The following is a 26,900-nucleotide window of genomic DNA, read 5'->3' on the forward strand; positions in this document are numbered from 1 at the left end:
GCAGATGAGTGAATACATTTGGCAATATAGTGTACTTCGCCAGTGAAAGCAGATCAGAGGGACCAAGAAACAAATTTTAGAAGAACCTCAAGAGTGCATGCATTTCTTTATTTCACCTGTTTTTAATGGATCTATCCAAATGTCGCATATTTCGTGCGAAACCAGAGCCAACCAGAACATAGCACACAGACAAATGACAAATACATATCAAACACATAACATGCATTCTAATATAAATCATTTGGTATGCAGTGATTAAATGCCCTAGAGCATTCAATGCACTCAAGTTGTCCATAGTTTAGGGCAACTTATATTCCGGACATCATGAAGAGAGAGGTTGCCCGTCTGACAACCATCTGCAATCCACAGGTATAAAAACGACTGTAAAAGTGTTCCAATAAGAAAACAGGACTACACTTTTCATAATCAGTCCAGAACTAGATTCATTTAAAACGTTTTTGCCATTTGTGCTAAGGAAAACCAAGAACTGAAACACAATCACCAAAAATAAGTTAATTACATGGTATTTTTACCTGTTAAATCAATACTTTATCTACTTTTATGCTCTGACATTCTTTTACACACAATTCTTGACAGAAATTAGACATCTGGACAGGGATGAAATGTAATAGTACACAATAACAACAAGTGCAGAATTCACTTAACTCTAAACATTTTCCAGGTAATGGGTAAAATGGCTGTGGTGAACAAAAGAGCAAGGAAATCACATACAAGATCAGAAATTCATATGACAAGCTATAAATCAACATATAAGATCCATACCGGCAGATTGAAACCTTAGCGGCAGGTACACTTGGTAGCAATCATCTCCTCGTATTCCTTATAGGCGATGGAGCCATCGTTCTCGATGGTCAGAACACTTAGAGGGTCGTATTCTGAAGGAACACAGGAAGGCCTGGGGATAGAAGAGTCTAGCTTTTCATAGATGATGTTCTGCACCATGGTGTGCACAGGTGAGCCATAGATGTAGCCCATGACCCTGGGGCAGATACCTTTGCAGTATCTGGGGTTATACTTGTGGGGTGCTATGATCCAGTGGTCCAGCTTGAGCTGACTAAAGCTGACCCTGAAGTCGTACAGGTCGCAGTCATCCGTGGGGAACTCGTACTTGGGCAGGCTGCTATCTGGGTTTAATTTGGGTTCCTGAGTGCTGTTAGGGGTGCTCCTTCGATCCCTCCACATTTGCCTCACTGATCTGGAAGGGGTGCCATAACGATAGGACTTGACATCCCAGTGGTTCGTTCTGATGCTTCCAAACCTGCTGTGAGCAGACCCTCTCTGATAGGCCACCTCACTGGTGTCGTTGAGGTACAGCAGCAGAGATGGTGCCATGTGCGTGAGCTCTATAGGGCTTCTACCCGAGTGGCCTTGAAGCCCCTCCTCCAGGCAGGTGAGGTTGAGGAGCAGGTGGATGTCTTTCTTGTGGCCTCGAATGAGCGGCCGGAGGAAGGAGGTCACGTCCACCTCCACCCACTTGCGGCGGCTGGCTCTCTCTGCGTGGAGTCGGAAGCTGACTGGCGCCGCTGAGTGGTGTAAGCCGTGAGAGCGCAGACACACCTGGTTGTCAGAGGACCCATGCTCCTTCACGTGCAGGTAGCAGAGGGAGGCCAGAGATGCCGCATGGTTGTGGTTGATGGAGTAGAGCAGCACAGACTTCAGCAAATGTTCCTGGGCTCGGACACGGTCCAGACTATAGGAGATGTCCTGCATGAAAAATTCTGAGAGAAAGAAGACATCCCTGAGAGACAAGCTCTTCCTTCTTCCAATGAAAAGACTTGTAGGCCTACTTCTTATTTTGGGGGATAGGCAGACGCTGAACCTTTAATTATGAAGTCTATAACAAAGGCCAAAGTACTATGTTAAAATGGCAGAAAAAAAAATAAAAAATAAATAAATAAAAAAGTGTCTGTTTTAAAGGCTAAGCACCAGCGATATGAAAGTGTCAAACAAATAAACACAGTGGAATTTGAGTTCCTAACTTGTGTTTATTGATAGTCAGAAAACATGTTATTTCTTACTAATTCAAGGAATAAGGTTTAAAAGACCGTTGGTCCCCCGCCAACGGTGTTCGGAAACTCTAATAGGCGTCTTGCCTGTGACGTAGACGGTGGACAACAACTCTAGAAGCTGCACTTAATTTAATTCAAAATGACGAAAAGGTGTGTTGTTTTTGGCTGCAATCATTCAATGTACAGTGGGACATCTGTGCACAAATGGCCCAAAGATCCCAAAATATCCAGAAAATGGACTAAATTTGTCAACTTTAAAACGGGCACTTTGGAAAGGACCATCCGCTCACTCCGTTATCTGTAGCTCATTTCACTGGCGCTTTTCCAACAATATGGACATGTAAGGAAACCAACGAAAGGTGTTCAAGAGCCTCTGTAACATGGAGGTAAACAGGGTAAGGACACTCACTTCACCTGTTTTAGTTGGTGTTAGTTAACGTTAGCTTGACTTGCTAAACTCGGTGGCTCAGATTATACTCGGCTACGTAGCTGCATTACGGAGGTTTATAGTGTCGGATGAATTCGAGTTCGACTTCGATCACATTTACAAGAATAACGGTACCTCTACATTTGAGTTTAGCTTATTGCTAGGCTATTGTCATGAATAATGTTGGTTATTTAGCTATCAGCTAGACACTGTCATAACAGTCGGTCATAACGGTGTTTTACCACGGCGTTGTTCAGCTGTTGTCCACCAGTGACGTCACGGTCGCGTTCAATAATTTCCGTAGCGAGCTCGGGTTTTTCCGTCAATTTAATAAAATTGTCAGTTTTAAAGCAAATTAAGCTGCTATTTTCATTTTATTCATACTTATATATGTCAGTAACTAAATAATGTGAAATATTCATGGAGGTCCATTAAGTGGTGCTTAGACTTTAAGGCAATCAGAGATATCACAACCTGCCAATAAATCTATGGCCTTGTTCTTCTCCTAAGCACAAGCAAATGAGGACTGCAGGATGGGGTGTAGCGCTGTATTTATCCACAGTTATAGCCAACAGTGTGTGAGTGTGTGTGAATTTTACCTTCTTAACGCTGTACGCACACAGAAAACAACCAGAAGTGATTCATTTTCAATGACAGTCAGACACTGGGCAGCTATGCTCAACGTAATGTAAATGAGCTGTGACATGCAGCAGCAACTACAAATTAGAAATCAGGTGCTAAACACTCCCTTAGAACCACTCCACCGACTTTGGTTCATACTCAATATTTATTCTTTCTCAACAAAGGAGAGGCTCACATCTACTGTGCCAGGACTTGTTTTAAATGTTAAGTATACAGAATATGCAGTACATAGACTTTGTGGTTTATTACAGCTAAATAGTCTACTGCCGCATGTAAATCTTAGATAATGTTTGAACATGGCACCTTCTGCTCCTCACAGCTTGCTCACCCTCTCTGTCACAAACATCCGTTTGGATGTCTGCAATTGAAATAAGTGATGGATGAACCTGAAGAACAGATAGATTCCCCTCCAAAAAAAAAAAAAAACTACGAGGAGTGGAGACTGGGTGGTAAAATGTGCCAGAGTTGCATTTAGTTTTTTCTTGACTGGTGCTGCATGTAATACATGCCCTGTTTCCTTACACACTGCACTTCACAGATTATAAAACAAATACTGTCCCACACTAACAGGGCACTAAATGTTAGACAGGGAGAAGTAAAGCTAAAAGGCAACGTCTGCAATTGTGGGAAAACACTGTTCTCAGTGATTTGACATTCTTTACGTTCAATTCTCCGTGTCTGATACGTTGGCATATAAAAATAAAAAAACTACGTGTTTATACATGACTTGTCATGAACTTGTCTAAGTAATTATCCACTGTTCGAATTACCTTTTTGTTTTAGTTGTTTACTTTTGTAGCACTTTGTTGACTTTCACGAAGTTGGCAGTCCACAAACATTTGGAGTTAGTCCCATTCACAGCAAAAGTCAGTCAACAGAGCAATATCCAAATCCCATGAACACAGAGAAAGCCTGGTGTAAAGACTGAATCCCTTTGAGGGTTTTAACCCATTTACAAACACTGGGCTTTTATTATGGTTTTATTTTCTGACATACCATGCACTACTTGAGTACAGAAACCATTTTAAGACCTACACTGTGCACTAAATAGGGGTAAGTAAGGTGTTTGAGATTCAGCCCTACTGTTTTGGAAGTGTCTCCGAGCAACGCAAACACACTGTACCATATAATCCAGACAAATAATCTCTGGTGGGTGTGTCCAGCAGCACATGTGGAGTTTCTGTGCATGTGGGTTATAAGCAGTGAAGGAAGGGGTGATCAGGGAGGCTCTAGATGGGCTGGCAAGCCATCCACACATTCATGTGGATCCTCCAGAATTTGCATAGAGCATTTGCTACAGTGCTGAGCCCAGCGTAGCCACGATGGAGGCTCCAGTCTCACTATTACCGGTCAGTGGAGCACCACAGTCATTCTGAAGCTGTAAGGTAAATGGAAATAATGTGTACTGTTCCTTTAAAATCAGTTGCTACTATATAATACAGCACCCTAATGTAAAAACACTTTACCCCATTAAATGTAGTGAAAGTGCTGCCTCTTGTGGCCAATTGGAGGAATTACATCAATTGAACTTCAGTGGTTCTACTCAAGGGTTTTGGGGAAAGTGGTGTTTATTTTCCCCAAGTAACAACACCGTTACCTCAGTAGAACAGTGTTAAGCCTACTCTAGCCACCCCTGGCTCTCGCCACTGAAATGAGATTTTGAGTTAGTTTGTCGTACCTCTGTTTAGTCCCACACACTCCTGCCTGGGTGTGATGAGGCGGGCGGTGTTGTAGAGGTGCTGAGCCTCGTGGCTGCGCTCCTGTTTGGAGGATAACTTGTACAGTTTCTTCATGAAGCGGACGTATCTGGAGTCGGGTCTGGTCCTGTGCACTGTAGCCCCCCACGGCTCCTGCTCCGACAGCGCTGTCAGCAGAGGACTCAGGATGTTTCCGTGAAGGGCTAAATTTTCCGGCCGAACAGCATCACACACAAACAAAGCCAGGCCTAAGAGTACGAGCACAGCGCCAAAGTGACACCTTAGCCGAACCATAGTCAAGAAACACAACAACCCTCAGATTTATCACCTTATTCACCAACGCTGCACGGCCCTCCAACCGAACAAAAACCTCCGTCCCCTTCACCCACACCTGAGAGTAATCATCCCGAGCCGCTCGACACGAAATACACCACACGTTCCCCTTTGAATCTTCCCATTCCACCTTAAACGTCGGTGTAGTTTTTTTTTTTATTGGGGTCCTAGCCCGAAGGTGTACAATTAAATTGTCCTCTGCCACATTTAATAGGGATTGAATCTGTATTTTAGGTTCCACATTAAATAGAATTTTTCTATTATATATATATATATATATATATATATATATATATATATATATATATATTCCGCCTTAAATTGTTCAGCAATTACTTTCTGTGACGTTGGCCTCACATCCTGGAGGTGACGGTTTACCGCCCAGCTAGCTGTTTTCTCTGAGGACCTGTCTTTTAAATTTAATCTCACCCTAAAAACCGTTGGTCCAGGTCAAGTTTTGAGGTCCACTAGTGTTTTGTAAAGCGTTTTCTGGGCGAACCAACGGTCGATAAACAGAAGTGTAAACAAAATGCCACATTTTAGAACTTCTCCATTCACAGTCCAATTTACAGATTTTTACTTACTATTTATTTATTTATTTATTTTTGTTAATTAGATTAGTAAATACATTTAACCCAGAGGCCTACTCAGGCCTAATCATATATATATGATTGGTATTATTTGTATTAGTTTATTTTTCAGAATTAAAGTCTTGGTGAATTTAAAAGCAGTTTGGTGAGGTTGACAAGTTAGATGTTGTACACAGGACAACAATGAGTAGTGGTGGTTCACCAGTGACCTAGCCAGCGCTGTGCCAAAATGATAAAGCCAGTGGAGTGGTATATGCTCACTGTCTGGGCGACTCCACCTTAAGTGGTGGTGGGGATGTTGCAGTTTGAGGCCTGAAGGTCTTTTATTTTTATATATATTTTTTTTCACTTTAAATGTTGTTGTGTATATGTTGTGGCGCCTGAAGCGGAATCTAACTTACTAGTCACGTTTGCCATAATTGGGGATTGTTTTCTCAGGGCCCTGTGTTCCCAGTGTCCTAAATTCCTTGTGTTCCTTGTGTCCCATTGTGTGTCGGAAACTGACCTATTTACAATATAGTGCACTTATTTGGGGTTCTGCAACAGTGTCAGAAAACTAGTGGACCCTTTTCAGTGCACTCAGATAATTCTACAATGCACTGCAAAAAGTGTACAGTAGTGGATGTACTTTCTGTCTGACCATCACCACCACCAGCTGGACAGAGGCGGATCCAAAGGCCCAGAGAGTCAAGGACAGACATATCACTGCCTCCACTGAGCTTCAGGGCCTTCACAGTGAAATTATAACTGCATCACTGGTTGTCTGGATAAAGGCACTGTAATGCCTAGCAGGCTGTCCTCAGCATTTTTGAGCCATACACCAAATGCTTTGTCTACCACAAGATTTCAGAGTTAATCAGGGTTAACATAACACATACACGACATGGGCTAATGTTTCTGATCATGACTTTTTTCCCCCTTAAATAAAGGGTATTAAGGGTATTAATAGGTTGCATTCAGCCTCACAGACATTAGTGAGGTCTGGTACTGACCTTGTATGATTAGCATTGGATCACAATAGCCACTCTCTCCAGCTCATCTCAGAGGTATTGTCAATGGGCATGGTGACCTTAGTCTCATATGCAGCTGCTCTAAAAAACTCTTATTAACAGTGCTGCTCTATGGAAATTATACAAATTGTGTTCACAGCTGAACACCTGTGAGCAATGGACCATCAAAGAGGCTGAATTGACTCATTATTGGGAGTGCGTACAAACCTTTGGACACGATATAATTTAAGCAGTTATGATTTAGTTGATGATGTGCAAAACGAGAAATACTGGATGTGTATCAACAGAAGGATCAGAGAGTGGAAAATGAAAGTTCACACAAGAGCACTTGCTGTCATAGACCTTTATGATGTTAAAGCATTATGGTGTTATGATTTCAGTGCAGAAATAGTGAAGCCCACACCAGCTATGACTACACTCACTTTACAGGCATACTTCTGTGAATCTGTTTTTTTTTTTCATCAGTGATTTAACTCTCCATTTTTTAGAAGCTTCACAGCCTTGAAAAAGATCCGCTCAAAAGTCATCTTCCATCTATTCTGTTTTGGAGAAACAACTTAAAATGAAACAAATTCAAGGACAACATTCCATCAGCCCACGCAAACCAGCCTGACTTCTCTCTTATTCTCGCACACAAGAGGTCAGTGTTTCTCAAGACACTTACTCATTCTCTCACACACACACACCCACACACACACAATCAGATAGGGTAGGATTCAGCAAGCGTTCATTCACAGGGAAAGGACAAAGGATTGTTTCTACTGAACACATGGTTGATTCTGCAACAACAACACAGCAGAAGTGCTTTAATAGCTCCAATATTAGATTCTAATATTATTATGTTTGTAAATAGGCTTACAGTTCTTTAGAAGTAATCACATCACATAAACAATATGTATAACAATGTGAGCTACATCTGCTGTTTCTATTAAAGCAACAGTAGGTAATGTTTGTAACTTAATATTACAGCTTCTAAATCATTATGACGCATCACTGACCTGTAATAGGAAGGATAGAGCTTCTGTCATTACTACTCTGGGCTCATCAATGCAGTGACCACACTATGTAACATCTGGGAGAGGGTAGGAAGCCATCCCCCTCCCTCCTCTCTACCCCTTGATTTAAGGACTTACTTAGTGTTCCTTTAAAGGGTTCATAACATGGGAAACTACATTTCCAACACTTTATTTTTAAATAAAAGTTGCTGTTGTACTGTGTAAACTCTATACCATTCAGTTGCCAAACAAAGAAACTAAGCTGCAAAATTTACTGATTAGTGATGTCACAAAAACCTTCCCATTCAACCTGCAGCTGTTTATCTCTGTACGTTTAACTTATTCTCTGTAAGTGTGACTTATTATTACTACACTGTAAATAATACTAAATCACTTTAACCATCTAGGATAAAGGACAAATGAAGTATGTAAGTGCAGCTACATGGTCATGGTCAGTTTGTTGGTGTTAGTGCTGTGGCCTGCGGTTAAAGGTAGCACAGTCCCTCCGGTTCTCCTCGTGGTCATAGCTGAGGAAGTGGAAACTTGGCCGGTGTCTGGGTTTCTTTCTGTGGCCTGTGCTGGGCTGAAACAGTTTACTGATCGTGCTGAAGCTTTTGGGGTCATCTTCCGAGCACGTGTTCCCTGCAAGCTTTGCAGCGAGGGGGTCTCCAAGCATCTCCCTCACTTCCAGAGAAGCATCTTTGCTTAAGTAGTGATGCGGCTTTTTGCCACTGTTGTCGCGGATGTTGCAGTTGGCTCCGTAGATGTGCACCAGGACTTTTAGGACCGGTTCGTGGCTGTGAATGGCGGCGATGTGAAGAGGGGTGTAACCATCGTTGCTTTTGGAGTTCACATCCACCTCCACTCCTTGCTGCCTGGAAACGTCGAGGATTTGCCGCAGCATTTTGCCATTACCTTTCTTTGCGGCCCAGTGGAGGACGGTGAAGCCAGAGATGAAGCTCCTCTTCTCCACCAGGTGGACGTCCTGCAGTAGGAGGCTGTAGATTTGACCCCAGCGGCCTGTGGATGATTTCACAAGCCAGTCGTGTTCTCCAGGGTCCAGGGGGATCAGGGCTTGGTCTTTTGGCTCAGAACCTGGTCTTGATGCAGTAGTGCTCTTGGGTGGACCAGCTCCCAAAGATAGCCTCCTTTTGCTTCTTAGGGATCTGTACAGATTTACATTGTTTGGGTGTCTTGCAAACCCATATACAGGGATCTGCTGCTGAGTGTCAGGGTCTCGTGGGGCTCTGATGTTCTTCACCTTTGTGCTGTGGATGCTTTCAGACTGTGATTGAGGTGGTGGGGACTTTACTGCCACAACAGCAAAAACAGGCCCAGTTTTACCCACTTTGCCATCAGACACATTAAGAACGGTTGCAGTTAAGGAATCACCCAGGCTGGATCTGGACTTCCTAAAAACACCACTTCCCAAACAAAACTGTGGTTTCCCAGGCAACATCTCTGCATCTGGACTCGTGCCGGAATATGACTCCCCATCATCAGTATCATTATTGTTGTTATTTAAGGCTTCTGTACTAGGTTTAGTAAGAAACACCTGTTTGGAGAAGCTCGTCTGCTGAGGTTTGTTCTCCGGTTTCTCCCCCTTCGCCAGGTCTTGGTACTTTTTCTTCACCACCACATACTTCAGCTCGTCGATCTGCTTCACCACAGCCACATTATTGACGAAGTTCTTGAACAGGTCCCTGTTTCTGCGCCTCTCCTCGTCTTCACTGGCGTTGATGAAGTCTCTGAAAGCGCCCAGCAGCTCCGAGTTCCTCACTTTCCCACCGCGCTCCAATAAAAACCCCAACACCAGCCCCTGAGACACAGCCATGTTAAACCTCCGCTAGTTCGCCCCGAAATCCCACGGGTCCCATCAGCAGAAAGAGTCGCTCACTGTAAACTTCAAACCGCAGCAACCGGCTACCCCCCGCGACGAGGGGCTTTTCGACTCCAGAAATGAAAGAGTCGACTCCGAGTCAGATTCCAAATAGATTCGGAGTCGATGCAGCGCATTATTATCGGCTCCAACAGCGAAAACAGCTTGAGTCCTGAACACTACCCAGTAAACAATTAGCCGTTGATTCAATGTTGAAATAACGTAATGACTGCCGTCTAATCAACGTTCTCTTAAGGTTGAAAATGAAAGTTGAAAAGACGTCCAAACACAGACATTGAAAAGACGACTATTAGACGTATTTTGGACGTCCATCGACGTTATTTATTGGTCCCGAAATAAATTACTTGTATAAAACGCATTTTGGACGTCCACTGACGTTATCGACTGGTCACCACTTGATAACTAACTTATTAAGATTGACGTTTAAAACATGTCATTGACGGACAGACTACTTTTAGACCTATTTTGAACGCCCAGTTCCTTCTTTACTGGGTAAATGCCTTCAGTTTTTAGTGTTGGTGATTATGAACACTATATACACCTCCTAGCTGCAACTTTGCAACTGTTGCAATTAGAAAATGACATTATTTCTATATAAAATTGATGTTAATTCACTCCTAATTGTATGAAACTTTAAGGTACAAACGTCACATTTTACACCAAAAAGTTCCTGAGGTACGTGATGCGAAGAGTTGTGTTCGAGAGAGATTATCTCGATTCACTGATCGACCCTCCATTAATGAGTGGAACCGGGCATTCGACTCTTTTGGGGAATCGACTCTCAGTCCGACTGGGATGTTTTCCTCCAACCTGCTTCTTCCGGTTATCCCACAAATTCAGTTTCCTGACAAAGTTGGCCCCCTCTTTCACCCCCTCCTATAATCCCCCTATTAAGACTGCGTGAACGCGCTCGGCACTGAGGTTGTGAATGCGCGCTCCCGACACTTCGACCTGATTCCTAATAACAGGCAGAACTAGTACAGCACTGTGGGAAAGTGTTATGAACTGGAGATAAACGGAGTAAAACGATATTTATCTGCAGCAGTAAGGGTTTATTTTCTCAGAAACGACCAAATGAGAATACATACAACTAATAAATGTAGTGAGTTTACTCGTGCCAGTTTTGTTTTATTTAACAGACCTCGAAGAAGCCAGGAATGTTTTCATATTCCAGTTCCAGGTTAGGTTCATTCATTTGTTTTCTGTAACTGCATTATTCTGTTCAGAGTCATGGTGGGTCAGGCCCCCTGGAATCGTTTGGTTTAATGAATTAAATGGGGAGTGGTGCTAATAGAATTAGAAGCTCCCCATTCATCAGTAGAGACCCCTAACTCATCCCCATTGGCAAGAATTAAGTGAAATAATGTCCTAACCCTTTAAAAGTGGCTCAAGCCACCCTAAAACAGACAATAATCACTGCTGCGAATGTCCAGTGTTGGAGTTTGGTGGCCAGAATCATTTTAAGACTTAGCTACAATCTCCAGTCTTCAATATCTCACTCTCTGATTAAAAACCTATAACATATGGGTGTGAGAGTCTCAGGCTTTAGAAGATGAAGCTAACCCTTCGCCTTCATTTAGTACGAGCGGATTGAGGTATATGCAACTATCCCGTCTCCTTTTATCCCTCCACCACTCACCTGCCAAGTTAAGCACCACCTGACAAGTTAATGAAACCGGTTCCTTGGGTGTATGACATATGAAACCACGGCTGTCTAAATCTGCCCGTTTGGAAAAATGCGACCACACAGACGTGGTAAAAAGGTTTAAATGCTTGATATTTATCGGAGGGGGTGTTACAACCATGTCCAAGTTGAGGCCATAAGGAAGAAATTCACAATAATAATAAGAAGCTACGTTTAAGGGATCCCTCTTAATATATATTAATATATAGAGAGTCTGTAGAGACCGGTGGCCAGACTAGTGCCTGTTAACTAGAGCAGCACCAGTACAATGGAAGATTATGTTACAGCGTGAATATTTCACACAGTTAAGCACAGCTCTAATACCAACCCTGTCAGTGTGAGAGAACCTGTTTGAGGGGGTTGTATAGGTTGAAGTGAAGGGACTGTACAAATGACTATTAACTCAACACCTGCCACCTTAAATTTTCTAAAATCACAAATGAATACATAAAAGGAGCTGTTATAAACAGCACTAAAAGAAAGAATGAAACAAAGCCCATAAGCTGCAGTTTATTGAATGTCCATGTTACGTAACAACTATAAAATACGCCAAATTCACATCATAAACATCACATTCACTCATAGCTTCAGTCGGACTTGTGTAAGAAAAATGATGGTAATAAGAACAATAAATAACATCTGAGTGCTGTGAAACCACTGTTGACTGTTAAAAGCACACTGATTTTTACAGGAGGCCTACATCTGTTATGCTGCTCCTCTGTGGCCTTCAAACATCCTTCAGAACAGCGAACAAATAAAAGGCACAGTAACACGGCTTCCCCTGTTCCAAATCCCTCTTTTCCTCCTTCATGAAAAAAGGGAACATGAGAGCGCAGCAACAGAGAGAGCAGCTACATTTCACAGGTTCATTGTTTCTGAAAAAAAAGGCACATGTCCCAAAGGAAACTCAACAATCAATACTTGTCTTTGTCTAAAGGACCCAGAGACTCTGAACAGCTGGCTGTAACAGGTACTGTAGGATTAAAGGAAAATTATATTCATCTTAACTTTTTAACATTTTTTTAAACTTAAACCCATTACAACCAGGGTTTATAACCTGACCTTCACTAAAATGAAAATCTCCTAGGAGAAAACAATAAGAGTCTAAGAGCAATGGCCAATAGTGAGAGCTTGGACTTGGCTTTAAACACATTCCTGCACAGATGTGAAAATCCTTCAAAAAGCCCAGCATTTATTAAACTTGAAGAATTATTTATAAACTTGAACATTATTAAAATGAAGGCTTTCCTATGTTCAGTCGGCCTCAGACCATCCATTGTAGTTATTTGAATAATTATAGTGTAATATGGATGACCTTAATTAGCAGGCGCCTTGTTCACTATGTGGTGTTTAATAGGAACAGCTTGACCAAACATGCTAACAATGCTACGATGAAACAAGAAATTAATGAAGGGATTCTAAATGAGAAGACTTCAGTTGGAGAGGAGTGTTTGAATATCGAAATAGGTCACGCAGGACTAAGACAGAATTTGCACAAATGTCTCTGGATCCGTTTGATGGATTATTCTAGCTATGCAATGTTATGCTATCAAACCTAGCTAACACCTTTCAAAATCAAATCAATCAAATCATATTCACGTTATTTACAAAGTTGAGCAATACATTTTGGAAACTCAACTCCCTGCTTGTTTAAAAATATATTATAAATATATTATATACAATAATAATAATAAATCAAACTAAGTGGTAACCACTTTCTTTCACCAACTGCTAGTTATGCTAACATTTTGGACAATCTGTTCCTTGAAATATTTTTTTATCCCCAGTTTTTGCTGAATTTCCTCCCCAACTTCCCTAGTCATGCCCTTAGACATGCTTCCCCTGAGACACACAAGGCCAGCTTCTTTTTAAACTGTCACTGATGCACCAGCACAGAACAATTTAGTGCATCAGATGAGTATGGCAACTATCTAGATCTATCACATGAGCCTCCTGTGCGAGGTAGCGATGGACAGAAGGGGCCGTCCAACCCTAAGAGCAAGGCTAATTATGCTCCTTAGGACTCCCGGCCTCAGATGACTGGGGCATCGCCTAGTTTTACAGCCAGGTTAGTGGCACATTCCCTGACTAATTTTAATATACATTAACTAAAAGCGATTTCTTTAGCAGCCATTTTCCACCTGACCAGCCGCTTTAGTGTGAACATTTAGAGTGATTAACGTTAAGCTCAAGAAGTTTTACGAAGTTACTTCTTACGCTGATGCTGCCCATAGAGGGACCAGGTAGTGTTTTTTGACCATTGTCTTCTTTGAGGCCATTGTTGTGTTTTGATTTGATTGGCTGCTTGTTTTTCTGTTACCATGGCACTGGAAGGCAAAGCTGAAGAAAAAAATGAAAATGCATACATTTCTCTCTGCTTTTCTTTGTGGAGTAGATCTCCTTGACTGAAGTCAGCACTTCTACTAGTCTGTTGTTATAGTGAGGTCAAACCCTCACTGAATCTGAAGTACACGGGAGAAAGTCTGTTGGATTCAGGATTTTCTATCCAACGGTTAATTATCCATTATGTTAACATTAGATTCTGACTTTATGCTCAATATGTTTTGCTTTTTGTTCAAAGATAACAGGCAAAACACATTCTTTGGAATGATTTTTTTCCCTGTCTAAATAAGGTAATCAAATCCCTTAAACAAGAGGCTAAGTTCATTCATGCACTGAAAAAGCTCCCACCAGGAATGGGCCAAAGACAGCACCAGTGCCATGAAAGAACTAGGGCTACGTTTATGAACACTGAGAAAGACAAACATAACTACTGCTCAAAATCTAAACTATAAGCAGTAGCAACTTTTGATTGGGGCTCTAAGACATTCTCTATTGCATTGCTTTGCTCCCACTCAAGTGTAGGGAGCAAGAAAAAATAAAAAATATATATTTGGATAAATAACAAATTTATAGTATTATAACTAACTCTGCTTCCTTCTATTACTTTACATAAAGTATAAATAAAGGACATTATAAATATTCTTTCAATTCAATTCCTAAAACACAATAATACAATCATTTTTTTTACAGAAATAAAAGACTTCAAAATATATGCATGTTAGCATGTGGTGTATCCAAAAATCTTTTGGTCGGTATGTAGATTGTCAGTGTAAAACTGCTACATGAATACTACACATCTTAGACAGGATTTGACACCAAGCTCACCCCAGTTACAAAGAAGATGACACCTAATAATGCATGAGCGATACGACGGAATAAAAAAAGCTGCTCAAACCCAATCCCACGGGACTGGGGCATTGGCGGTGTTGATGTAGGATGAGAACACTTTGAGGGCTGTGCCTTGGTCCCACTCCTGCAGGCACTGAGGTGTAGAAAGAAGCCATGCAGCTACTGGTGGATGTGTCGTTGGGGCACTGCTGCTCGAAGCCTGGCCTCTCAGACCGTCTCCTCCTCACAGTGGGCTCCAGATATGAGCAGCGAGTGTTTATCGGGCTCACTCAGGGCCATGCTGTTGAGCGAGTGCTTGTCGGAGCGTAAAGAGTTGATGGAGGCTCGGCTGCAGTTGACCAGTCTGTCCAGCAGGCTCAGGTTTGGTGATTTACGACGCAGCTCTCCCATTCCGATGTGAACACTGACGTCGGAGAGACTGCCTGGTCTACGCTGACCCACCAGCTGTTGCTCAAGCTTCTCTGCACTGGGTTTAGTATAACTACAGAGAAAAATAAGAAGCTAGATAATTCTACCACATCAGAAAATTAGGAAAAAATACAAAAAACAGCATGGCCTTGTCCAGACAGGCAGCTCAAACGCAGTTTTTCAAAACACTCATCAGTTCTTATTAATGTCTGATTTGAGGACAGGTTTAACACAGGCACATGAAGTATTTTTTTAAATATGGATTCAAGCCACATATGTAGATGCTTTCAAATCGGATCCAGATCTCAGAGCAGTTAACTGTTGAATGTGATTGGTCAGGTTTGAGATATATACAGGGGTTGGACAATAACACTGAAACACCTGTCATTGTAGTGTGGGAGGTTTCATGGCTAAATTGGAGCAGCCTGGTGGTCAATCTTCATTAACTGCACACTGCACCAGTAAGACCATGTGCATCCAATGGTTCAAACACTGTGTCCTGAAGGCGGTGCCGTGTATCAGGACGACAATGCACCAATACACACAGCAAGACTGGTGAAAGATTGGTTTGATGAACATGAAAGTGAAGTTGAACATCTCCCATGGCCTGCACAGTCACCAGATCTAAATATTATTGAGCCACTTTGGGCTGTTTTGGAGGAGAGGAACGTCAGGAAACGTTTTCCTCCACCAGCATCACGTAGTGACCTGGCCATTATCCTGCAAGAAGAATGGCTTCAAATCCCTCTGACCACTGTGCCCAAACAAATTCAATCTCAAAACACTACAAAGACACGTCAAATAACAAATCACCAAGACCAGTCTCGGTAATGTGTGGGAAAGTTTATATACACTCACCATTTGAGCATAAGGGATGAGAGAACCACAGAAACTGAGGAGGCTGCCATAGCAGCAGAGCCCATCCAGGGTTGCAGCATCAGGCCTATGGGCAAGAAAACACCTGCAAACAAAACAGCAATTAATACACCTGCATCCAAGGCCAGTTATTATTCAAAGTGTCTAAGGTGATCAAACAAGTGTATACACATGCAGCAGAAAAACGCCCTGAAAAAGCATTCAAAAACAAACTTTTTTTTTGTATTAGGCTTGAACTGACATTTAATGCTAACGCTTAGTAACAAGTTCATGAACATTTGTTAAACTTGAAGCAAATTCCCAAGAGAATCAACAAACGTTTATGCACATGCTCACCAGCAGCAATAGGGATTCCCACAAGATTGTAGATCAGTGCAAATACAAAGTTAATACGGATCCTCTTGACTGTCTTCTTCGACAAGTCAATGCTCGCAACAACATCAAGGAGATCGTTCTGTGAGAAAAGAAAGAGAGTGAGAAAAATATTCAACACAAAAAACAGCAGAGGATCAAATAAACTCCCTGTCCATAATATTACATTTTAACTTTAATTTAAATACATAAACAAACAAAATGCAAATCCTGGGGACGTATCCCATGCAAAGGTCTCTCACCCTGATGAGCACCACATCGGCTGCTTCAGCAGCCACATCCGTGCCTGTGCCGATAGCAATGCCCACATCTGCCCTGGCCAGAGCAGGAGAGTCATTCACGCCGTCTCCTACCATTGCCACACGTTTCCCTGCATTCTGCAGCTGCTCCACCTTCGCCACCTTGTGAGAAGGAAGAACCTCTGCAAACACCCTCCTGATCCCCACCTGCACAGACAGCACAGGCCCCAGGTCAGTTCAACTTTCCATGCCCTAAATTTCAACCGACAGTTACAGTGTACAGTTAAATTCTTACTTTGTGCTTTAACCTTTCAGACTGGGAGGCAGGTGCAAACACTATACAAATGCTAAGCAGAGGTTACAGAAGAAGACTAAACAGTCTATAAGAGTGCTGGTTCTAACAGATATAAATGCACATGATCAAGCACTGTCTCTGAAATCTTTCCCTATTCACTATACAAGTGCAATATTTTGGGGATCCGCCATTATGTAGTGCACACTCAAACAATCCCACAGTGCACCAAAAAAACTAGTGTTCAACCCATGTACACCAGCTGAAAGTATTGGATACCCATAATGCATTGGGCTGTTTGGTAAAAACCCGTATGAGGTAGTTTCTGAGATCATTCACTACTCTCATGAATTCACGTCCTTATAATAGTGCACTCCATAGTCAGTGATATGGGGAAAGATGAATAGGGAGCTATTTCAGACACAACACAAGTCTGGGAAGCCATTCACAACAGGTATTAATGAAAACAAAGTACACATTGTTCAGAAGTTGTAACTGCTTGGGAAAGTCCAACAGCGTTTATTGTCCATCACTATTGTTTGGACATCAAAGCAAAGAAAGCATTTCAGAGCTGTAGCTCCATCTGCTGGACAGAAATGCACTACAATGAAGTGACCAAGACATGAAAGCACAAAAGGGATAAAGAGGATTATAATTCCCAGACAGGAGCTCTGTGAGGGAGTCAAAGGCGGTTTCACACTGGGACTTTCCAAAGCAGAGGCCTGAAATTCACACACAAAATTCTGATATCAAATAATAAAAGTGTGTCAAATCCATCTGAACACAGGAAAGGTAATACACCTGAGCTGCAATTGCTCGTGCAGTCTTGCTGTTGTCACCGGTCATCAGCACCACCTCAAGGCCCATAGAGGTGAGGGTGTGGACGGCCAGCTCAGCCTCTGGCTTCACCGTGTCTGCTATGGCAATCATGGCACACAACACACCTGTGAAAACGCAAACACGCACATGCACTGTGAGAGGTCATCACAATAAGAACTTTCATATTCTAAACCACTTTTAATCAATCCAGTAGTAACAAATATATAATTGAACTTTGCACTAACCATCCACAGCCACAAGTACAGCCGTGCGGCCCTTCTTCTCATGTTCCACCATAGCTTCGTCCACTTCAGACCGCATAAGCAGAGCGTTGCGTCTCATCCACTCTCTGTTCCCTATCAGGACTGTGTATGATTTCGACTGTGATGGAGCTGAGAGGACAGCGCAGTGGTTAACTCTTATAGATTTAACGAAACAACAAATGGAAATGCTTCCTAAATAGAACTTCATGAATAGCTGTTGTCCAAGTAATTTGTTTTAACCCATTTACTGACACTGTGGCTTTTTTAAAAAAAAAAAAATTAAACCCGTTTCCAGCAACGCAAACAGACTGGAAAACCAGCAAATGGTGAGGAAATACCTTCTGAATTTTAGTTTACAATTGTGAATGACACCGTTAATGGTAAATAATATATTCTGAATAAATCAACCGAATTATTAACGTCGTTGATAAGCTCTGGTATTCATTTATTTGCATATGTTTTTATGCTTTTCCATGTAACAACTCATGAACTGGCCAAATGAACAGGTGAGAATAAGAAAGTCCTAGCTCCCAACAGTCCCACAAGCCTGGCACACCTTAAACTGCTTGCTGACGAACAGAGTATGTACACACAGGGCTTAAATGTTACAAATGTCGGCAATTAGAGGATCGTTCTATAAGACTCACTCAGTGGTTCTGGGTCCATGATGAGAGGATGGGAGATAGAGCTAGCTCGGGAGTCACTGATTTGCACCAGAAGAGCATTGTGCAGGTTCTCTTCACCATCACTGTCTTCTCTCTTCAGAAGGTTTTCCGTGTTGCTCACCTGACACCTGATTCCACAGCCTGGAACTGTCTGGAAATCTGTGCAGGTGCCCAGTGACTCGGTGCCCAGTTCCTGAAAGCAGAAAATACTGTGTGAAACACACTCTATCCAGCAGAGTCAAATATGGCCCACAGCCAGAATAAGAAGGACTGGAAGCTACTGAAGGAAGGGCAAACCTGTTTACAATAGCGGGTGATTGCTGCCCCTAGAGGGTGTTCACTGTTGTTCTCTGCTGTGCCCACAATAGCCAGCAGTTTAGAGCGAGGCATTTGGTTTCCCTCCACAATGATCTTCACCTGTATCACCGTGGGAGCTCCGTATGTGATGGTGCCAGTTTTATCAAAAACCACAGACTGAATCTAGGGCAAAAAAGACATTTGTATTATGTCAGGTTTTTTTCTTTGCACAGAAACAGAACAAATAAATCACAATAAAACTAAAATGTATTTGTCCTAGTTTCAAAACATATTCAGGGTTAAAATGCAAAAACAACACAAACCCTTTTTAAAAACATATATTTATTAAGATTTCATCCCTCAAACAGGTAAAATCTCTTGCTCACTCACCTTATGAGCCATTTCTAGAGGCTCACCCCCTTTGATGAGGATTCCGTTCTGAGCCCCAACTCCTGTGCCCACCATCACTGCTGTGGGGGTCGCCAAGCCCAGAGAGCAGGGGCAGGCGATGCACAGCACAGTAATGGAGGCCTGGAAGGCAAATCGAAAGATCGTCTCTGCCTCCGACACACTCTTATCATAGTACTGGAGAAAAAAAAAAAAAAAAAACATACACTAGTCAGTTCAGAGGAGACAAACGCTCGGGGACCCATTTCCCAGTATTTTCACAGTCTAACCACTTTGGGTGTGTGGTAGAGGAAGGATTCAAACTGATACTCATTCTACTACACACGGTGATATGCTCAACTTTAACAAATCAAATATGTTCTTGGTGAAGTACTGAGTCTTCACAGCGACACACTTCCTTTAGGCACAGTTACCGTTTTTGTTATTATTTACGAAATTGTTCGAATGGGAAAATTGAAACTGTAAACGTGGCCTGTTTTAGGAATAAAGATAATATATTTTTCAACATGTTAGAGGTTACAACAATAGAGATTAAAAAATATATATAATGTGCATTTAACTTTGTAGAAAAACCATGTTTAAATGCGTTGCTTGTAGATGGTGTTTTAACAAAATTTACTTTATCACATTAGCGTAATTACCCCAAGTTCCGGCCACTTTAATTACAATCTTAGCTAACTGTAAATAAATAGAAGTACTTTACTCACTCAAATCAACATTTTTCAGGAGTCAAATGTGTGTAGATTAATGTCCAAGACTTGCTTGAAAAATATGTTTTTAGATAAAAACGCTTTTGTTTAAGTAGGTGCCAATACTGCTAAGATTATTAGCGCCCCCTAACTTCGGCCACCTCCCCTGCTTGTGAAAGTCAAACAAGACAGTTGCTACCACATTCAGTGGTTTTGAGAGGTTCACAATGAGATTACGTTTGTCCTGTGTTGGTATCCGTACTCTACATGTAAGGATTACAAATGCGGTAGATTTTCCCCTCAGAGAAAAGGAAGCTAACCGCTAAGCTAACTTTCACACTGAGGTAAATATCTGTCGCGAAATGGAAATGTGTTGTGTTCCACATGCAGTTTTGCAAACAAAGAATTACAACACTGTTAGAGATACTTAAATATTGTTTAGATATGAGATTTCTTGCAAGACCGATGTTTAAATTCCTTACTAAGTCTTGATCTTATGTTTTATTGTTTTACCCAATGCGATTGGCGAAGAGAGAATTGCACCATATACGGCAGTGGCCGGAATTAGGGGAAAGACTGATATTATAATAACAACTGCTTTTCTACAACAACTTCAGAAAATCAAGCCAGGACATGAATCAGTAATTCCTTATATTTACATCATCTAAAGATTTACATAGACTAGATTTATGTTGAAATTTAGAAACATTACACAAAAAAATATAACTCCTACATTATAAGCAATAGCATCAAATAGCATCTTGTGGCATACGCATGAGTAAGTTAATATTGACAGCCACTGAGACAAGAAGATAGATAGATAGACAGATAGATAAATAGACAGACAGACAGATCTGAGAGTACTCACAGGGAAGTACTTCTCCACCAGAGGAAAGTTCAGAAATCCAGCTACAATCCAGGCAATGAGAGTAAACAAAGAGACAGCTACTATGAAGGGGACAAAGTAGCCACTGATCTTATCTGCAAACTGCTGAATAGGAGCCTGTGATCAAGAGAGAGAAGAGGATAAGGGCAAAGGGCAAACAACAAGTGGCATCCATTTAGTTTGAATTAAAAGTCTTATAGATTTAAAACAACATCACAAACAATACACCGTATAAACCCTAACATGTATAATTTAATAAATTAGCATCACAAAACTACAGTGTATCACAACACAAGGATGAAAGAATTAGGTTATCAGTCAAATACATATATGCAACGTGTAAGTATGTTCCGTCTTAGACGTTTGTCTTGTGCACCTTTGAGGTTTGTGCCTGCTCAACCAGTTTGACAATCTGTGAGAGAGTAGTGTCTGTGCCCACGTGTGTTGCTCGGATCAGCAGGGATCCGTTCTGATTAATGGAGCCAGCAATCACTGTACTGCCCGGTTTCTTTGTTACAGGCATGGCTTCACCTAGAGAACAAGAGGACCAACTTTTAATAACATTTCTACAATCAGAAACAGAAAAATTGCAGAGAATGCTGTGCAATATAAAGTGAAGGCAAGTAATATTTGGCAGAAACAAGGGAATTAGTGATTATTTTGGGAACCAATTCTTAATTAAGAAATAAAATAATGCCTGTCTAACCTGTGATGAGTGACTCATCTGCCATCGAATGTCCTTCAATCACTCTCCCATCTACTGGGAACTTTCCTCCTGGAACCACTTTCACTATATCTCCTCTCTGCACCAGCTCCACATCCAATTGCTCTTCACTGTGAGAAAAAGAAAAGCATGATGTTATGATGTTTCCATTGTTAATAACGTCATTTGATTCACTGATTTTGCATTATTGTTTTAGAAGAAGTGAGCAATAAAGTACTATACCCTTGAACTGCCATCGTATCTATATCCAGAAAAACAACAGTAGCCTCGGTGGCCTGTAAGGACATCAGTTTAGACAAAGCCTCTGAGGTCTTACTCTGCAAATACAAGGGAGAGAAACAAAGACAAATCATAAAACAATAACATCAACAATCTGTGTAAGAGAATGTAAAAAAGTCAGCACATCTGAGGGGCAATAAAAACAATTTAACAACATTAGCACCGGTTTAAAAATGACAGGTTGTGATATTCTGAGCAATAAAATCATGCCTTTGACACAACATTATTACTTTCTCCGGTTTGTAACAAAACCAAAGTATCAAGATTCCTCCATTTTTAATGAGTCCTGAGCTCACAATTTTCTTTAGGAACAGTAAAGAGCCTCTGGTAAAGTTAACATCAACAATAAGTATAAAGTTGAGACCAGAAGTTTACATATGCCTTACACAAGTTTCTCACAATACTCTTCTGGAACATTAGCCCATTTCTCCTGGCAGAACTGCTGTCACTCTGTAAAAGTTTGCTCAAACATGCTTTTATCAATTTAGCCCACAAATATAGTATGGGATGCAGGTCCGGACTGTGCCGTGAACACTCCAACACATTCACCTTGTTCTCGATAAGATGTTTTCTTACAAATCCGAAGGAATTCTTAGTATAACTGCACTGCTGGAAGACCCACTGATGATAGTGTGATGCTGCTACCTACATGCTTCACAGCTGGGATGGAGACTTTCAAATAAAAATAATGGCGGAAACACACCCTGGAGGGGGCGCCAGTCCCTCACAGGGCAACACAGACACACACATTCACTCACACACTCACACCTACGGACACTTTTGAGTCACCAATCCACCTACCAACGTGTGTTTTTGGACTGTGGGAGGAAACAGGAATAGGAACATTCATTCATTATCTGTAAGCGCTTATCCAATTCAGGGTCGCAGTGGGTCCAGAGCCTACCTGGAATCATTGGGTGCAAGGCGAGAATACACCCTGGAGGGGGCGCCAGTCCTTCACAGGGCAACACACACACATTCACTCACACACTCACACCTATGGACACTTTTTGAGTCGCCAATCCACCTGCAACGTTGACTGTGGGAGGAAACCGGAGCTAGAAACATTCAGTTCTTTAGATTTCTAACTGTTAGCAACATAGTGAAACAATCTAATTTTGTAAGTCCCTACAATGGAGCATTTCATATTAAACCACTATGAACACTTGGTTAACTTCTAACTAAATATGACTGAAATTATTAAAACCGGAGGAATTCCCTTTTAAAATCAATATGATTAACAAACATTACCAGCCACACTTTTGGAAACATGTTTTGATCATGTTCAATTCATTACTACTATTTAAAACCAATTTTATAGAGAGAGAACTTAAAATCTAATAAAACCAGCTGTTAAAATGGACTGTACCTTGGCTATCTGCTCCAACCACCTGCCCAGTGAGATGAACACAAACAGCATCGGCGGTGTATCAAAGAAGGTGATGGGGTTGACCTTTGCTTTCTCTATAATGGCAACCATCAGAATGACCACAGAGTAGATGAACGCAATGGACGTGGCCAGCACTATCAGCACGTCCATGTTGGCGGCCCGGTGCTTCAAAGCTTTGTATGCTTGGGTGTAAAAGTATCTGCCTCCGATGAACTGCACAGAAGAGCAGAAGGCCAAATATTAAATGTCTGAACGATCAAGACACCCCCTAGTGGAGTGCATTAGAGATTACTTTATTATGACAGAAACAAGCACTGCTTGTCTGTGGGAGGTACCTGCACAGGTACACAGAAGAGGAAGGAGAGCAGGTTCATGATAGACAGGCCTGGTAGGAGCTGCCTCTCCAGGAACATGTTGGAGTGATACATCTGTCTGTCCTCAGGTGTGGAATTGTGATGGTGTGACACTTCAATCATGTGGTCGACCACCATCATGTAGATCATCATGCCCATAACTGGGACACAAAACACCAGGCTGATGAGGAAGGACTTCCTCCATCTAGGTGAAAAAAATATGACAGATATTTAACACACGCATATAAAAACTGCAGAGTTCATAAACTGATTACAGTGGCGGTGATTTTGTATAAACCCCAACATTGCATAAACATTTGAGCAAGAACCAACGTGGGGATGTTCAGGAATTCACTCAGTAAAATCCCTGCTCTCACAGTCCAAAACAAACACACTGATCTCCGTAACTCATTTACAGACACACGTACTTACTGCTGTATCTCTCTACTGTGATCCAAATGACTTCCCGGACGATCTCTCTTTACCAACGAAGCTTCAAAACCCAAATTCTGATGAATAAATACAAATCTGTTAATTTCCAATGTAGCAGTATTAGAGTTACATAAAAAGAGAAAACTATAAATACAGTGAGCTTTGTAGAACTTAAGCAGTATTATAATTATTAAACTCTCTTCATAATAAAACATGCAGTTGCTCAGTGTTACTTAAGAAACTCAATGCCTTTTTGTTTTTTTTTTGTTTGTTTTTTTTTTAAAAAAAAAAGCATTTTACCACACTAACAATAAATGATAATGCCCACATCTGATCTGTGCAAAATCCATCAGCCCCTGAGACATACAGCATATGAGATGAGAAACCTCAAAGTCTCACCTCTATTAACTTGATTACGTCCCGAGGACCCGTGACCTCTGGGTCATATTTTACATGGGCTTTATTCGTTGCCAAGGCCACTGAGGCATAGAGGATGCCCTTCTGTTTCATCAGGTTAGACTCAATTTTGTGGACACAGGAGGCACACGTCATCCCTCTGACCTGTTGAGTAAAGTCACAGAACAGTCACTTTATTGGACTCGAGTATGCTACTCAAACACTGAATTAGTCTTGCCAAATGTTCACGTGTGTGATATTTACAAGGCTAAATAAAAATAAAAACAAACTTTACACACGAAAAAGCAGATAAGAAAATCAGGGTGAAACAGACAAATGAGATGAAAAAGAAAAGTATGTAGTGTAAAGTATTATTAATGTGCATTACATTGTGATACGAACATGTGCGTAATCGTGTAAGATGCATTATGGATCAGAGTGGAGTTGTAGACTGTTTATATTTAGGGCATTTAGCAGACTCGCTTACAAAAGTGTTCTGAATGCTCCACCACCCTCTTTCACATAATGAAGCAAGTCAGCGAAATACAAACCACAAGCTCCAGACTGCCATCAGAGCCTTCGCAGTTCTCCATGACTGACGCGGTGAAGCCCAGCTCTCGGATGCACTCTGCGATCCTCGAAGGGTCGATGACATTAGGAATATAACGGACCTCAGCTTTACCGGCCATGAGCGCGACCAGCACTGACTGGATACCTTCAAGAGAATCAGAGCTGTTAAATAATCATTGTTTAATTCATCTTTAACTGCAACACTAAGAAAACACTCATTTCTATCCCAAAGGAAATAGCAGTCAAGTAGTTAACTGCTTACCCACAAGGTTTATAATAACTATTAACCACTAGAAATCTAATTCTGTAAGCTGTTCAGAATTTACTGAAAAACAACGTCATATAATTAAAAGAGAGGGAAAATAAAACGTTTGAGTTGAGCAGATACGGCCATACACGTTGTCCATTGATATGCCTATAGCTGACCTATAACAGTCAAATATCCATATTTTAAACATTAACGCAACAGCAAACAACTAATTTCTGTGTAAAGATACAGTGGAGAAAACATGTCCTGAGCAGAAATTGATGTCACCAACCACACATTTCAACATGACTAGAAAAGAGGAACACACAAAAGCTGGCAACGCAGCCACCAGTGAATGAAGGTTGGGGGAGGCAAACTAGCTTCATCTTTAATGCAAAATGCTAACAGGTGCCTTCACATGTCTTTTCATAACAATTAAGTCTAGAAATGTTGTCTGATGCATTCCTCTAATATGCTGGTCAATGGTAACAGAGTTTTGGGAACAGCTTCATGGTCTCACTATGTCAACTCTCAATGATCTTTATAAAAAGTACGTATCCTGCAGAGCTCACCATGCTCGTTTTTTAGGTTCCTCTCGATGTTGGCCACACAAGAGGCACAAGTCATGCCCCCGATCTGTATAAAACATTTGGACGTTGTGGTTTTTGCTGACTCTGAGTCACTATCCATTTCCTTTTCCTTTATGGTGGACAGCGTGGGTGACGAAGGTGAGCTTCTAACAGTTGGAGGGCTTTTCGCTGCTTGTGAAACAAGTGAATTTGACTCTGTTTAAAGCACACACACAGACAAACACAAAAGAGAGACATGTTTTTTTATAAAATACATTTAGTCCTGTTTATCTGAAAGCACATATATCAAACAGGACAAGTCAAATCCCAATCAAACACAGTGCCACAAATCTGGGAGGCAACCACATCCTTCCTCCAAATCATGTGAATACACCCTTTTCAAACACCCACCAACACAATCGCACCCAACAGCACAATGCTCTGAAGGAGTATGCCAACTGCCCAGATCTGCCACGTCAGCCAACATACCTGAGGCATTACTGGTGATCAAACCAGCAGTTATGACTAGCAGATCCTATGGAGCTAATCAATAGCATATGTATTTGAATCTGAATTGTTCTTATTTATGCTGCATTTTACAAACCTGAAATTATAAGGTGGTGAATAAATATTCAGTTAAATATTCAAACCCATCAATTAAAGTCTTAAAAATTCAGATTGCAAAAACACTGATCTAGGCCAGAGGTCAACCAGCGGGCTTCTTAGTAAAAGTAAATCTCCAGAGAGACATTAATCTCAGTGTTTAACTAGACAGATCTGATTGAACTGCCTTTTGATCAATTTATCTACACAGTGTCTCTGTTTAATCATACACCAAATCTCTGGATTAATAAGATAATACCAGAGTGCGTGTTTTTTTCCCTCACTAATTTTAGACGAGGCGACCGGAACTCCATTACACATAGCTTTTATAATCAGACAGAAAAGTATTTCTACATAAATGAGAGGTTCCCAGTGATGCCCTTTTCTGGTTAATAAATATATAAAAGTAAATGTATTTTTTCAGGTTAAAAATATCACTGTAAACGAGTGTTATTCATGTAGTGTCTTTTTTTTAAACATGCTGAACTCTATGAACACAATGTGCTGAAATTTCACTGTATTCGTTTACACAAGAAAATCTGTGATCTGTGGAAAGATTATATTTTAATGGTAATGTTAAACATCATTAAAAGCAAGCACCTTTGCATGTAAACAATAGCAAG

At 41.3% G+C, this 26,900-nt stretch overlaps 3 protein-coding genes across 5 annotated transcripts in view; all 3 read right to left on the bottom strand.

The window, feature by feature from the left end:
• Nucleotides 1-102: 102 nt before the first annotated feature.
• gdf9 (growth differentiation factor 9) lies at nt 103-5,330 on the bottom strand. 2 transcript variants are annotated; one of them, XM_066668421.1, is made up of 3 exons: nt 5,125-5,328; nt 4,778-5,044; nt 103-1,739 (listed from the first exon to the last, which is right to left on the bottom strand). In XM_066668421.1, exons 2-3 carry the CDS (start codon nt 4,890-4,892, stop codon nt 799-801), a joined length of 1,056 nt encoding a protein of 351 aa, XP_066524518.1. In that variant the 5' UTR covers nt 4,893-5,044; nt 5,125-5,328; the 3' UTR covers nt 103-798. The 2 variants fall into 2 exon arrangements, with proteins under 2 accessions (XP_066524518.1, XP_066524517.1); XM_066668420.1 differs by having other exon boundaries at nt 4,778-5,330.
• Nucleotides 5,331-7,086: 1,756 nt separating this feature from the next.
• sowahab (sosondowah ankyrin repeat domain family member Ab) lies at nt 7,087-9,697 on the bottom strand. The gene has a single exon (XM_066669164.1). The coding sequence runs from the start codon at nt 9,556-9,558 to the stop codon at nt 8,191-8,193; it is 1,368 nt and encodes a 455-aa protein (XP_066525261.1). The 5' UTR covers nt 9,559-9,697; the 3' UTR covers nt 7,087-8,190.
• A 2,112-nt stretch (nt 9,698-11,809) lies between these two features.
• Nucleotides 11,810-26,900, bottom strand: part of atp7a (ATPase copper transporting alpha) — a 32,931-nt gene continuing 17,840 nt past the window's right edge. For both annotated transcript variants that reach the window (XM_066667166.1, XM_066667167.1), the window contains 19 exons: nt 25,678-25,890; nt 24,840-25,003; nt 24,292-24,453; nt 23,893-23,969; nt 23,443-23,665; nt 23,087-23,320; nt 21,661-21,755; nt 21,421-21,548; nt 21,091-21,245; nt 20,697-20,831; nt 19,122-19,316; nt 18,732-18,914; nt 18,417-18,627; nt 17,752-17,898; nt 17,489-17,631; nt 16,399-16,602; nt 16,121-16,238; nt 15,767-15,869; nt 11,810-14,981 (listed from right to left, as the gene is read on the bottom strand). In XM_066667166.1, the coding sequence (XP_066523263.1) occupies nt 14,708-14,981; nt 15,767-15,869; nt 16,121-16,238; nt 16,399-16,602; nt 17,489-17,631; nt 17,752-17,898; nt 18,417-18,627; nt 18,732-18,914; nt 19,122-19,316; nt 20,697-20,831; nt 21,091-21,245; nt 21,421-21,548; nt 21,661-21,755; nt 23,087-23,320; nt 23,443-23,665; nt 23,893-23,969; nt 24,292-24,453; nt 24,840-25,003; nt 25,678-25,890 (3,164 nt within the window). In that variant the 3' untranslated portion in view covers nt 11,810-14,707. The remainder of the gene's footprint in view (nt 14,982-15,766; nt 15,870-16,120; nt 16,239-16,398; nt 16,603-17,488; nt 17,632-17,751; nt 17,899-18,416; nt 18,628-18,731; nt 18,915-19,121; nt 19,317-20,696; nt 20,832-21,090; nt 21,246-21,420; nt 21,549-21,660; nt 21,756-23,086; nt 23,321-23,442; nt 23,666-23,892; nt 23,970-24,291; nt 24,454-24,839; nt 25,004-25,677; nt 25,891-26,900) is intronic.

The sequence above is a fragment of the Hoplias malabaricus genome, chromosome 4 (assembly GCF_029633855.1).
Source record: "Hoplias malabaricus isolate fHopMal1 chromosome 4, fHopMal1.hap1, whole genome shotgun sequence".
NCBI lineage: Eukaryota > Metazoa > Chordata > Actinopteri > Characiformes > Erythrinidae > Hoplias > Hoplias malabaricus.